The sequence below is a fragment of the Aspergillus lucknowensis genome, assembly GCF_044049455.1.
Source record: "Aspergillus lucknowensis strain CBS 449.75 chromosome Unknown BJX67scaffold_76, whole genome shotgun sequence".
In the NCBI taxonomy this organism is placed as follows: domain Eukaryota; kingdom Fungi; phylum Ascomycota; class Eurotiomycetes; order Eurotiales; family Aspergillaceae; genus Aspergillus; species Aspergillus lucknowensis.
Genome location: NW_027263620.1, coordinates 54706 through 67854, shown reverse-complemented (window position 1 = coordinate 67854; position 13149 = coordinate 54706). Strand labels below are relative to the sequence as shown.

General features: G+C 53.1%; 6 protein-coding genes across 6 annotated transcripts; 5 read left to right on the top strand and 1 right to left on the bottom strand.

Annotated features, from left to right (window-relative positions):
• Positions 1-222: 222 nt before the first annotated feature.
• Positions 223-2279, top strand: BJX67DRAFT_316471 (CRAL-TRIO domain-containing protein). Its single transcript, XM_071027246.1, has 4 exons — positions 223-1192; positions 1242-1283; positions 1328-1427; positions 1472-2279. Exons 1-4 carry the CDS (start codon positions 404-406, stop codon positions 2008-2010), a joined length of 1470 nt encoding a protein of 489 aa, XP_070880944.1. The 5' UTR covers positions 223-403; the 3' UTR covers positions 2011-2279.
• A 69-nt stretch (positions 2280-2348) lies between these two features.
• On the bottom strand, positions 2349-3300 carry BJX67DRAFT_386070 (RlpA-like double-psi beta-barrel-protein domain-containing protein-containing protein; the record flags this gene model as incomplete). The annotated part of the gene is made up of 2 exons (XM_071033989.1): positions 2349-3155; positions 3205-3300. 2 exons carry the CDS (start codon positions 3298-3300, stop codon positions 2349-2351), a joined length of 903 nt encoding a protein of 300 aa, XP_070880943.1.
• A 1597-nt stretch (positions 3301-4897) lies between these two features.
• BJX67DRAFT_386069 (gamma-glutamyltransferase) lies at positions 4898-6976 on the top strand (the record flags this gene model as incomplete). Its single annotated transcript, XM_071033988.1, has 7 exons — positions 4898-5131; positions 5185-5218; positions 5268-5427; positions 5476-6055; positions 6115-6275; positions 6337-6470; positions 6525-6976. 7 exons carry the CDS (start codon positions 4898-4900, stop codon positions 6974-6976), a joined length of 1755 nt encoding a protein of 584 aa, XP_070880942.1.
• A 1135-nt stretch (positions 6977-8111) lies between these two features.
• BJX67DRAFT_386068 (putative pre-mRNA splicing factor) lies at positions 8112-10518 on the top strand (the record flags this gene model as incomplete). The annotated part of the gene is made up of 3 exons (XM_071033987.1): positions 8112-8919; positions 9021-9268; positions 9322-10518. The coding sequence occupies 3 exons, from the start codon at positions 8112-8114 to the stop codon at positions 10516-10518; spliced, it is 2253 nt and encodes a 750-aa protein (XP_070880941.1).
• A 262-nt stretch (positions 10519-10780) lies between these two features.
• BJX67DRAFT_367326 (uncharacterized protein) lies at positions 10781-12506 on the top strand. The gene is made up of 2 exons (XM_071030513.1): positions 10781-11539; positions 11595-12506. The coding sequence occupies exons 1-2, from the start codon at positions 11157-11159 to the stop codon at positions 12376-12378; spliced, it is 1167 nt and encodes a 388-aa protein (XP_070880940.1). The 5' UTR covers positions 10781-11156; the 3' UTR covers positions 12379-12506.
• A 297-nt stretch (positions 12507-12803) lies between these two features.
• Positions 12804-13094, top strand: BJX67DRAFT_367325 (uncharacterized protein). The gene has a single exon (XM_071030512.1). The coding sequence runs from the start codon at positions 12905-12907 to the stop codon at positions 13085-13087; it is 183 nt and encodes a 60-aa protein (XP_070880939.1). The 5' UTR covers positions 12804-12904; the 3' UTR covers positions 13088-13094.
• The last annotated feature ends 55 nt before the right edge of the window (positions 13095-13149 follow it).

Below are 13149 nucleotides of genomic sequence, written 5' to 3'. Positions count from 1 at the left end.
ACCGGATAAAAAGGGTTGGGAAAGGGATAACTGGGGGTGAGATTGGCGGAGGAAAGAGCGATCAACAGCTCCGCAGTGGAATTGGACCAACTGCCCTGGGTTATGAACATCTGATGGCCAGCAGAACAGCCGTGAGCCCACGGCTGAGTCTGTGAGGATAAATGCACAATGCTGACTGCATTGCGCGCTCCTCTCCAATCCTGAAGGAGCAGCGCCAATCACGGCATCTCCCAGCCCAGCAACTAAGACTCTTCTGGAAAAGTGCAGACTGGCTCAGGCCGAGGAAGCTGCGGGGAAGCGACCCTGGCTGACTCTCGCTGACCCTGACTGCGTGGATGGCAAAAGGGGACAGACATTCTGTCTCCCTCAAGCCTCAGCCAGCCCGCATGGCAATGAGCGAACGATGAAATCCCCATCCAGCGTCCTCCCGGGGTTCTGGGGCAATCTGTCGCCCGTCCACGAGGACCGACTGCACCGGCTGTGGACGCGTCTCCTGCACTTGATCGAGGCCTCGTCGCTGGGGGCCCTGGAGCAGTTCGCCCGCGTCAACAGCCTCGAGCAGGTCCCCTCGACGCCCTCGCTCTCGCCCACCCCAAGCCGTCGAAACTCGCTCTTGTCTCGCACCGAAGGCACTCTCGTGCGCCGGGGGAGCAGAAACTCCGTCTCCGTCCACCATACCCGCCTCCTCCAGACCCTGCGTGAGGTCGGCCTCAGCGCATCGCAGGTCCGCTCGGTCCGCCGCTACCTCTCCGTCCTGTCGCCGGAAGACGTCCGATTCGGGATCCTGACCGCGGCGAAACATGAACATCTCGACGTGTATATGCTGCGCTTCCTGCGAGCGTCGAAGTGGGACGTGAATAAGGCGCTGGTGCATCTGCTGCACTCGTTTGTGTGGCGGTTGAAGGAAATGCAGGTCGACAACGTCCTCCTGCCCAGGGGGGAGCTCTATGCCGCCGAGCACGAGAAGAACATGGCCAATCCGCCGAAATCCGAGGAAGCGAGAGGGTTCATCTCTCAGATGCGCATAGGGAAGGCGTTCGTCCACGGACTCGACAAGGTCAACCGTCCCATCGTGGTGGTGCGGGTTCGATTGCACGACCCGTCCGCGCAGAGTGCAGAGTCTCTGAACCAGTTTATCACGCATGTTTACGAGATGGTCCGGCTGCTGGTAACGCCGCCGATCGAGACGTCCGTATGTCGGCCGCCTAGGCATCCTATAGGACTCCGCTGACAACATGTAGACAGTGATATTTGATATGACCGACTTTTCGCTTGCGAACATGGTGCGGTCCCTGTTAAAATAAGAAGATAAGTGCTGACAGCGCAGGAATACGCACCGGTCAAGTTCATCATCCGCTGCTTCGAGACATACTATCCCGAGTGCCTGGGCGTGCTGCTAATCCACAACGCCCCCCGCGTATTTGGCGGTACGTCCTTCTACCCAGCGTACAAACGCATGCTAACCAGTTAGGTGTTTGGAAAATCATCAAGCCCTGGATGGACCCGAGACTTGTCGACAAGATCTACTTCACACGCACGGTCGAAGACCTCGAGAGGTACATTGACCGCGACCAGATCCCCGCCGAGCTGGGAGGCAACGAAGACTGGGAGTACGAGTACGTCGAGCCGGATCCTGGTGAGAATCGCGGGATGGCAGACTACGCAACGCGAGATACCCTCCTCGCTGAACGACAGTCCATTGGTGAGGAGTTCCTCGCAGCCACAGCGCGCTGGATACGCGCCGGCCGAGCAAACAACCCGATCGAACTGGAGGCAGCCACCGTACAGCGAGAGGGCCTTATCGAGCAGATCCGCGTTAACTACTGGGACCTGGATCCATACGTCCGCGCCCGGAACTACCTCGACCGCACGGGGGTTATCCAGGATGGCGGTGCAATCGAGATGTATCCGACTCCGAGGGCACCAGCGCCACCAGCACAGATCCAGACAGCAAAGATACTGCAGGTGGCGCAGGTCCAGCGGGCGCAGGTGAAAATCGTCAATGTATAATGAGAGATGAGATGCTATGATCATGATATGTTTGTGTATTTTAGCAATGCCTTGCTATACTTTACTGCTATGTTATATTACTGCGATCTGTCTTAGCGAAGCAAGTGTATTGTGCCGTAGTAGACAGAATGTCAGAGTCTAGCAAGGACGGTAGAAAGACATCAACGAAGAAGACATCAAAAGGACGCAGAAATCAGATAAGACAAAACATCAGCAAGCATGAATCTCCATATCTGTATCAACGCCATTCCCGGAGCAAGTCTTCACATAGGATAGATCATCGTGGGCAGTTAGACCCTGCGCTCGTCAGAACCGTTCAATATATTCGTGTGTGAGACTTACCAAGGAGGACTTGGACGAGCCATAGTCGAAAAGGACGAGACTGCCATGGTCGACTGGTTCTGAGTCTGCGTCAGTGTCTGTGTCTCCGCGATAGGAGTAGTGGCAGCCTCAACAGGCGTCTGCATCTGAATCTGAGACCGCGACTGAGTCTGATTCTGAGTCTGAGTCCGATTCAGAGCCCGAGTCAGAGCCTGAGTCAGAGCCTGAGTCCGAGCCTGAGTCCGAGTCCGAGTCTGATTCTGAGCCTGCATCTGAACCAGAGTGTGATTAAACCCGTGTCCCATCGCATCCCCAGCACCAGCAGCCTCAGCCGCCTCCTCCGCCGATGCATTCGCATTCCCCAACGCCTTCCCCCTAACATCAGGATGACACTCACACCCAGCCCAGCTCATCCTCGCCTCATTAGGACACTCGACCTGCTCAAACTCCACAACCACATTATCCCCAAACACCCCGCTCCCCCCCATAATGTCGAAGTGGTAGGGGTACCCATATGCATTCAGCTGACGGGGGTTCGCGCACCACTGCTCGTTCCCCGCGTACGGACACAGATTCGTCACCATTACCGTGATTGATTTCCCCTGCTCCCCGCCTGTGCCGCAGGTTTCGCACGAGGAGACCCCCGTTGATGTGAGGCGGTAGCAGGTTCCGCATCCAGATCCACACCAGTGCTCCATTTGCGTGTCAAAGAGAGCTTGGTTTGCGGCAGCGGTGTAGACGTTGTTTGGGAGGCCGTAGGACCAGGGAAATGTGGATTCTTGGGTACCGCAGCCACAGGCGCCTTGGAGGCCGTCATTATAGTTCTGCCGCTGTTAGTATCTGGCCTTCTAGATGGGGGGGTTGGGGACGTACGGTGGTTGTTGCCAGGAGGGCGGAGGTGGTCGTCGACCGGGCCAGGAGGAGGCCGGTCAGGAAGAGGGGTTTCTTGAAGATGTTTGTGAGAGACATGTTGTAGATGAATAGAGAAGAGAAGAGAGAGAGAGAGAAGCGCTTGATAGGACTGTTGACTTGAGAGCCTTGAGTTGACTAGATGAGCGAGCTGAAGTCTTAACGAGAATTGTTCGATCAAGTCGAGGTGGTAGAGGGTGAAATGGATAGCAAGCGAAGAGCCCACGAGGGGCACATATGTACCCTCCCCTGAGTCAGGGCCATACCGTGGTTCGACGAGGCAGTGCTGAGTCTGTATAGAACTCAAGCTACTTTGAACGGGACGGGAGTTCCGCGCCAGGGGTCTGGCGGGAGACGTGTCCGATTCGCTGGGACGAGGCATTCGCGGGTGCCTGGATGGGCCGTTGAGACTGCTCCGGGCGTCTGGGAGTCGTTCTCTTCGTCTGACGAGGTGGAACGGATATTTTCGTCCCTGACATCATCGTAGGCACTTCCGACGGGGCCAGGAGAGCTGTGTGCAGCTCTATGTGCAGCAGTTCGATGACGTCGAAGCTTGTCATCTTGCTTCGAAGTAGACAATAGTGGTGGATGCAGAGGTTGTTCCCGGCCAGGTTGAGGGAGGCTCTTCCGGTTGTTCATGGGATGAATCATCCTAGAATGTCTTCGAAGGACAGCTATTATGTGAATCTTGAGTCAGGCAGCCCCGACCCGCTGGCGGACAGTGCGTGCCCTCGTCAGAAGGGACAACCCCGTTCATCATGACGAGATAAAATCACGAAGACGCTCCTGCTCTCTGGAAGAGCTGCCATCAACTTGACTTCTGCGAGTCAGGAACTCTAATCAGGTCATCTGAGAGCATCACCGCCGCACAGTAAAAGAGTTCCATCCAGTAGGAATGCATTGCTGGAAATCAACTCATCAACACGAACCTTGGAAGTGCAGACAGGATACCGGTTGGATCCGCGTGGACCAGAGGCACCAGAACAATGGACCAAGAGTCTCGCTGTTAGTGCAGACCCGAACTCGACGCTGTCGCCAGATGCAGTCTCCCACTGGCTGGCGACCGAGCCGTGCTGGGCCCGCTGTGGAGTGCGACATTGGGCTTCGTGGGGAAGAAAAAGGACGACTGGCTGGTGAAAGCTGGATTGTTCATCAGAGATGTTTTCGGGATTGCCCGAACGCCACTCGGTGTCGACTCGAAGCCAAGATTATCAGGCACCAAAAAGTCCAGATTGCGAGTTGTCCCTATCGGCCGATCCAAGGGTTGGAGAAGAGCGGGTGACCTCTTATCACCCACTCACGCTTTGTGCGACCCTCCCTGCTTATCAATTCCGACCACGAGCTGGTCGACTTGTGTCTTTTGATGGTAGTCTGTCGATTCTTGCCGTCGCAATATCTAACCCCCCTCTCGTTTCTGGAGTCAAGAAGGAGTAAGGCACCCCCGCAGAATGTCGGGGCATGGCGTCCAGGATGTGGAGAAACTAGTAATTCGCCCTCCCCCCTTCCCAGCACAATTTGACGGGTCGCCCAGCGATCCCCACGAGTTGCAAATACTAAGCTCGGATGGTGTCACCAGCCACTCCTCCCTCAGGATCTCCCAAGACAACCACGAGATCCCCCCTTGCTGTTCCGCAAGCCCACGCGCTCCACGCACACCATGTACCGCGTCTTGAGGCTCTCGGTTTGTACCACGCTCCTATTGGCGTTGCTGGTTGTTTATCTCCCGGGTGTTTTCCCATCCCCGCTCGATCCGTCCGATCGCTATTCTCGGCAGCATGGGAGGTCTCGTGAGGTTGCGGACGGAAAGAGGGGAGCGGTTGCGAGTGAAAGCGCCATCTGTAGTCAGCATGGGACGGATATTATCCTGAGAGGTGGAAATGCGGCCGATGCTGTAAGTCATCGTGTCTGTTGGGCTTTTGTTTGTGAACGCTCATCGTTGGGTAGATGGTTGCGACAATGCTCTGTGTTGGAGTTGTTGGTTTGTTATCCCAGGCTCCAGGTGCATAGGCACTCGCTAACGATAACAGGCATGTATCACAGTGGAATTGGAGGAGGAGGCTTTATGCTCGTCAAGTCGCCCAATGGCACATTCGAGTACATCGACTTTCGCGAAACTGCCCCAGCAGCGGCGTTCGAAGAGATGTTCAACAACACTACCGACGCGTCCGTGTTAGGCGGCTTAGCGAGGTATGACGAAGTCCATCTCCCGGGATTGGCCTTACTAACATCGTCTAGCGGTGTACCTGGTGAACTTCGCGGCCTGGAGTACCTTCATAACAAGTATGGTTCGCTCCCCTGGTCAGTAGTAGTGCAGCCAGCCATCCGCACCGCGCGTGATGGATTTCCGGTCGGCGAAGACTTGGTCCACTACATGGACTCTGGGGTAGGAGATGGTGAAGACTTCCTCGTCAATGACCCTGCGTGGGCAGTGGATTTCGCTCCCCATGGAACCCGAGTCAAACTTGGAGATATCATCACGCGGAAACGGTACGCGGATACACTAGAGACAATCGCTACGTACGGTCCGGATGCCTTTTACTCGGGGCCTATTGCAGAAGCGACGATCAAAGCGCTGCAAGCGAAGAATGGGACCATGACGCTTGAGGATTTGCGAAACTATACCGCTGTTATTCGCGATACTGCACAGATTAGTTATCGTGGGTATCAGGTTACGGGCACGACCGCGCCGTCGAGTGGGAGTGTTGCTCTTAACATATTAAAGGTTCTGGCTACGTATGAGCCACTATTCACGCAGAATAACGTCAATATAAGCACGCATCGGATGGACGAGGCAATGCGGTTCGGATATGGCCTGGTATGGCTGGCATTCAATCCGTTACTTTATAAAGACTTGGCTAATTCAGTGTTTTTAAGAGAACTCAACTTGGCGATCCACACTTCGTCGACGGACTGACTGAGTATGAAAAAGGGATGCTGAAGAAGCAGACCGTGGATAATATCCATGGGAAGATCTCCGATCACCGTACACAGAATGTGTCTGCCTACGATCCCGAGGGCATCGAAAGCCTGGAAACGTGAGTACTTTTCACTCTTTTTAGCCGTCTCTCCGGGACTCCGTCTCACAATATCCATCAGTCCTGGTACCTCGCACATCGCGACAATCGATCACTCAGGCCTTGCAATTTCAGCCATTACCACAATCAACCTCCTTTTTGGAAGCAAACTTATTGTCCCTGAAACCGGAGTAATCATGAACAACGAGATGGACGGTATGTGCTGTAATTTCCCTTCTCGCCACTGCTTCCCAGTTCTAATAAGTCTAGATTTCTCAATTCCCAACTCCTCCAACTCCTTCGGCTACATCCCCTCCGAAGCAAACTACATCCGCCCCGGAAAACGCCCCCTTTCCTCCTGTACTCCAGCCATAGTGACCCACCCGGACGGGAAAACAGCCTTCTTTATCGCTGGCTCCGCAGGCGGCAGTCGCATCATCACCGCCACCGTGCAGAACATCATCCACGCTGTTGACGAAGGCCTATCCGCCGCAGAGACACTAGCTAAACCACGCCTCCATGATCAGTTAGTTCCGAACCAGGTTGCGTTCGAGTACGCGTATGATAACGCGACTGTTGCGTTTATGAAGGCGCGTGGGCACAATGTCACCTGGATGGCTCCCGGGTCGAGCACGGCGCAGGCGATTCGAGTGCTCCCGAATGGAACGTTTGATGCGGCGGGGGAGCCGAGGCAGCTCGATTCGGGAGGGTTTGCTGTTTGATGGTCCCTGGTGGGAATGGAGGTCGATAGAATTAGACTTGAGATATATACATACACTCTCATTAGAAGCTAGATGAACATATGGCACAGGTTACATATCCTTGGGAGCCTTCCTGTCAGTGCTTGTTTCTATTATTATTATTATTATTATTATTAACTTAGCCTGTATCTACTAGATTTGACAAAGTCCCTTCGGGATTTTGTCCAAACGCGCGCGCGTTCGCCGGATCTTGGCCATGGTATCGTTGTTGCAGGCTACAGTCGCGAGCCAGACAATAAATACCCTGCAGGAATTGGCCCAGAACCTCGCGAGAGGGGAGCAAAATCAACTCATTGGCTTCAAGTTTCTGCCATTTAGTAGCTATATCTCGTACGGCATTCGCAATAGCGCGTAGTATCACGTCTGGTGGTGGCAGTTATGGTGCTAGCCAGGAGGCGCCGACCCACTTTTTTGTCTTTTTGCCCGCCATATAGCTTCACGTTAAGGCAGCGAGGTCGAAAGTAGGATCGATGAAGTCGTCTCGATTCGCCGTGTAATTTAGTATCATCCACGGGTGATGAATCGTCGTGGCCGTGGGTGGCGTGGGTCGCGCAGAGTTTCCTTCGTGTCTGCTTGTTTCTCTTTCGCCAAATTGGTTCCTTGGTCGGAGCCCCAAGACGAAAAACAGGGTGGTCCGTGTGCTCCCCCAGACGCCCAGACTTGTCTCTCTCTCCATCAATTCTCGCGAAAGTCCCATTTAATATGGGTAAAACTCACTCTGTCACCAGCTGTGACCTATTATTTTTATCCTACCGTTAATAATGTCTTGATATCCCTATCTTGTTTCCCTACCCCTCGTGTAGAGCCGAAGCGCGGCGCAAAGAGCTGATGCGACGAGTCCTCCCTGAAGGGCGGGGTGGATGGGGGGGTGTGTTACATCTGTGTGAGTGAATTTTTCGTTATTGTGTGCTGTGGTTTTGTGTTAGAATGTCTACAATGCATTTCTTCCCTACGGCACCTCTTTCGCCCTCTCTCTTTACATCCACACACTCCTCCCAATCATCCTGGTTTCACTCCATGCTACCAGCGCATACTAGCAAACGGCTGATCAAGTTTGATGCAGTGTATAGTGAAGAGCAATTCCAGCGACGGCGATATGCATGAGACCCGGGACACATGGAAAGATGAGGAGCCTGAATGGTTCCCATCGAAGAAATCTTCCCACAAACGGAGGATAGTCGATGACGAGAGATCCCCCGCCGAAACGGTATCAATCCACGACTCCTCGAGCGCTGTAGACGGCGGTTATGACAGCGATGCGTCAATAGCCGCGATTGCGGGAAACAGCCTCCGAGAAGAACGCAAACAAGACGATAACAACAACTCCATGGTCGCGATGGTCGGTGGTGACCCGGATAAAGAAACCTTTGGCGACATCAAATTTACCCCCGCTGACGAGGAATTCTACAAATCGCTTTACACCTTTGTGCTCGGGCATCGGTTTATCTGCGAGAAGCGGTATCCCGTTTTACGATCTAAGCGTCTCCAGTTTGTTCGCGATGTCCACAAAGAGGGCCGGTTACTGGGTTGCAAGCCGGCTATTGTTGATCGGGTGATTTTGGATATTAAGGGGTATTATTTGGAGAATGTTGGGAAGGGAGATGTTTATGATGTGGGTGATGAATTTGGGGTCGAGGTTGATACTGTTGGGAAAGTTAAGAAGAGCAGTCGATCCGGAGCTAAAAGAGAGAATCGCAGGCGTGCGTTCAAGGAGTCTGTTGCCCCGGGGTCGATGGAGGATCCTGCTGGAAATGGTGGTGATTCAGGCCCGGCTGCACCGGAGCAGCGTCCTGATTCTGACGCGGGTCATAAGAAGACTAAGAAAAAGCATAAGCGGAAGCGGAGCGGCGGTGATGACGATGACGGTGCACCTGTGAAGCCCGTCAAGTCCGGCGAGGTCCTGGGTACGTGAAATTACTTCACAACCTCTCACACTTGCTCTTCCCCCACTGCAAACCTGAACTGAACCGTTCATGTTCAAGCAGCTGCTAACTCATCCAATTAGAGAACCATAAGGAGAAATCTACAGCCGCTGCCGAGGCTCGCAAGAATACAAGCCGGACCTCTGTTGATCCCAAGAGCTGCGATATTAAAGGCAAGGGCGAAAGACAACATGGCTCCAAGGTCGAAAAGGAGAGAGCACCGCGGAAGCAGCGCAAGGAGAACCAGTCCACCAGACGGGGTATTAACTTGCAAGTCGGATCGGCGGCCCAAATTTCTAAACCAGGCGGCGCAACGCCCGAAGACCCTATTGTGCTGGATTTTTAAAAACCGATGATTCCCGGATCCTGACCGCCGGCGATGAGGTGAGGTCCAAATATTTTGTAAATCCACGGATTACAGAGACGACGAAGGTAACCGTTCGCGCTGAGGGCTCGTCCGCCGTCTCTTCCTGTCGGTCCATTCCAGAGGACGTGCGGCTTATGATCGAGGACGCGGGCCTCGCTTCTGATTTTTTGGTGTCCGATTCCACGTTGAGCGATGTACCCAGTGACCTTGACTCTATCCCTGATAGTCCACCTCCCTCCGCTCGGCTATCATCCCGCGAGCGGAATGTCACAGATAACCCTGTCTGCGAAGCAGCTGAGACCACAAGTGGACCCGTTGGTGTTGAGCCATTGCATAATCCTCTTCCTTGCCGTGGAAGGGCTCAAACTCCGCCGCCTCTTGGTCTTTCTCTGGGAAATGCCCTCATTCCAGACCGCAAAAAACGTCGTCCGAAGCTTTCGAAGATTTCACCCTACTTCCCAGGCCCTCTAGTTCACGAGGATTCTTGTCTCCCCTTTCCGCCAATCGACGCCCCAACGTTTGGTTTAGTCCAAGAGCAGCTTGCGCATGACCCATTCCGTTTGCTCCTTGCAACCATTTTCCTCAATCGAACCAGAGGAGGTGTTGCTCTCCCTGTCTTGTTTCAGGTCTTCGATCGATATCCCACAATCGAAGCGATGGCTACTGCGGACCCCGCAACCTTGACATCCATGATAAATTGCTTGGGGTTCCAGAACCAGCGCGCAAGGAAATGTATCGCTCTTGCACAGACATGGCTCGAGTCTCCACCATGTCGCAGGAAGCGATACCGGAAACTAAACTACCCCCGGAAATTCGATGGGAAAGACGTCAAGCCGACGGAATGCATTGACGATGAAGATCAGCGTGTGGCCTGGGAAATCGCGCATCTTCCTGGAGTCGGCGCTTATGCGTTAGATAGCTGGCGAATCTTCTGCCGCGATGAGCTGAGAGGCCTAGCTCAGGACTGGCGAGGGAATGGTGCTGCGACGCCTGACTTTGTTCCTGAATGGAAGAATGTGTTGCCTCAGGATAAGGAGCTCCGCGCCTATTTGACGTGGATGTGGTTGAAGGAGGGCTGGGTCTGGGATCGAGAAACAGGAGGGAGGACCAGAGCGAGTGAAAAGGTGATGCGGGCTGCTCGTCGCGGCGCAACGGCTCATATTGAGGATGGTCATTGGACTTTGGAGACTTCGCCGGTGAAACGAGCTATCTAGATCAGGCTATGCCTTCAGACCATCGGTACCTCCTGCCCACCGGGCTTAATACTCAGTATTAAAGCACTAAAGCATCTTCGTATGTGAATCAGCTGCTTCGACTCTTGTAGTGAATCACTATAATGGCTTGAGACCCTGGTGCTGCCCTGAACAGGTTCTCGAGCAGGATGCATGACTTGCCGCCTCAGGCAGCGAACGGCGTCAGGCAACGACACGAACCGCCTCGCTCGAGGGCAACCAACACGAGCCAACAACACCAACACTTCACCAGCAAACATCTCCATCTCCATCATCCCACGCCCCCTCCCTCACTTGTTTCATCTCAAGTCTATCATATCCCGGTCCACAGTCCGATTTGTGCTTCTCCAGCCTCTGCGGTGTCTTCGTCGGGCTTCCACGTAGCAGACAGCCACGTCGCTCCACTCATCCCTTTGCTCTTTTGTCGCTCATCAGACTAAGGCTCGACTAAATCGGCCCCAGCGGGGATCAATTTGCCTGGGCTCTTCTCACCACAAAATCCTCTTTGCTCCGACAACCATTCATTGCATCAACTGCAGTGTTCCTGACTCCATGACCTCCTTGACCTTTTCTGGGCTTTGCTTCCGAAGCCCTGGACCCTTCACACTTGGCGTTTCACCATGAGGACCTCAAAAACACCTGACTCGTTTCAAGCGCAGCAGGCCAGGAAGCGCCTTAATCAATTTTCCACCGACTTGGAAACGGCCATAAACCATGCAACAAAATTCAATCCTTATCGAAAGACAGCTGTAATCGCCTTTCATTGGGAGAATGATGATATAGGGGTCCAAACCCTCGAGAGAGAACTCCTGGACGTCTTCAAATCTGTTTATGGATTTGAGACCGAGAGTTTCACGATTCCGCTTATCGAGTCCCAGTTCAGACTTCTAGAACATCTTGTTTCCTGGTCACGACGAAATTCTGGAGAAGATACGCTCCGAATTTTTGTTTACTCAGGGCATGCGGGGTTTGGTGGAACAGTGGCCAGTTGCTGGGACTTAGCGTGAGTTTTACCCCATCTTTAATTCTATTAATGTATCCCAGCTAATAAATAATAGCGGCAGATGCAATCAGAATACTGGTAACCTGCAAGGTCCAAAACTCAACTGGTGGGCAGTTCGTGACTACCTCGAACAATACACGGGCGAAGTTTGTTATCTTTTTGATTGTTGCTCTGCAGGATCAGGGGCGTTGGGCGCGTACAATGGCGCAGAGTTTATGGCAGCCTCTACCTGGGATCAGACAGCAGTGTTGAACGTCCATTTCTCCTTCACCCGAATTCTCATCGACGAGCTCCGTCAGTTAAACGGCCAGGCCGAGACGCTGGCTGGTATCTATGCCCGAATTTTCCGCTACGCGCAGCAGAATCAGATTGGGGCTGCACCAATCCATATCCCTAAACTGAATTCGCCAAGCGTGACTATCGGTCGTAGTCGCACAAGGCCAGTCACAAGAAGCGTCAGCCAAGAGTCTTACAGGGTGCTACTTAGCATCAAAGTCCAGGAAGAGATTCCCCCAGATTTCACCCAATGGAAAGAATGGCTTGCTCGCAATATTCCTGCTAGTGTTTTGTCCGCCGAGGTCACTATTGAAGGAGCATTTCAAGGCTCTAGTCTCCTTCTTTTCACTGTTCCTATAGAGATCTGGACCATGATACCAGCTAATGACCCATCCTACACATTTATTGGACACGTTAAGTCTCATAATCTCCTGTCCCAACGACTGGCTCAAACAAGCATGCTAACAAGCACACTACCAATGCACTCCAGCGCTCCATCTGGAAGAGAAAATCAGCCGCCGCGAAGCCCCGATAGAAAGCTGTTTAGTGGTCCTGGGCGTTGACCATCTCGTTAAACAGGCTTAGATTGTGATTTGCTATTCCACCCCTTTACTTTGCTTTATCTTGCTTTTCCTTATTTTCAAACCTAGATAGTGAGTTCTACTCAAAATGGAAAATTTCTTTCTTATAATTTGTTATCGAAGCGACGACCTCTCGTGCGATTCTAACCCCGGGCTCTCACACGGGACTTCCGAAGGGTTCGGATTGACTTGTCTTACCTGATGCGATCACGTCCAACAAGTATGAAGACTCGTCACGGTCGGATTGAAGTCGAGGTGAAAGGGCAGGGCCAGCCTATAGTACGTATACTATAGCCTGTAGAGTAAGTACTAGACAAGTTGCTTTGCAAAGATCCTTAGAACAGGTTACTCTGGAATAACAGTAGCATTGATCACGAAGATAGGAAAGCTAGATATAGTGGTAATGAGCGTCCTTAAATATCCCATCTTCCTTTGGTCTCTCCTACCGTGATGGTATATTATAGACCTTTTGGTCGTGGTATACCAGATGGTATGAGTATTAGTTGACATGGTGAGCAGGCCGCCAGAAACGGCCCTTATTGAACTGTCATTTTGCTACCCCCAACTGCCTGGCAATTTCTGCCCTCCCCTGCCTCTTTTGGTAAGCGCCCTCGCCCTGGCCCTGTTTGGGTTTAGCTCCGTCCATGGTCGCTTTTCCTGCCTTCTTTTTGACCTTAACCTTGCCTGTTGACGTTCCTTCACCTCCTCAGCAAGACCCTTCCCCCCTTCATGAGCGACGGAATGTCGCATGGC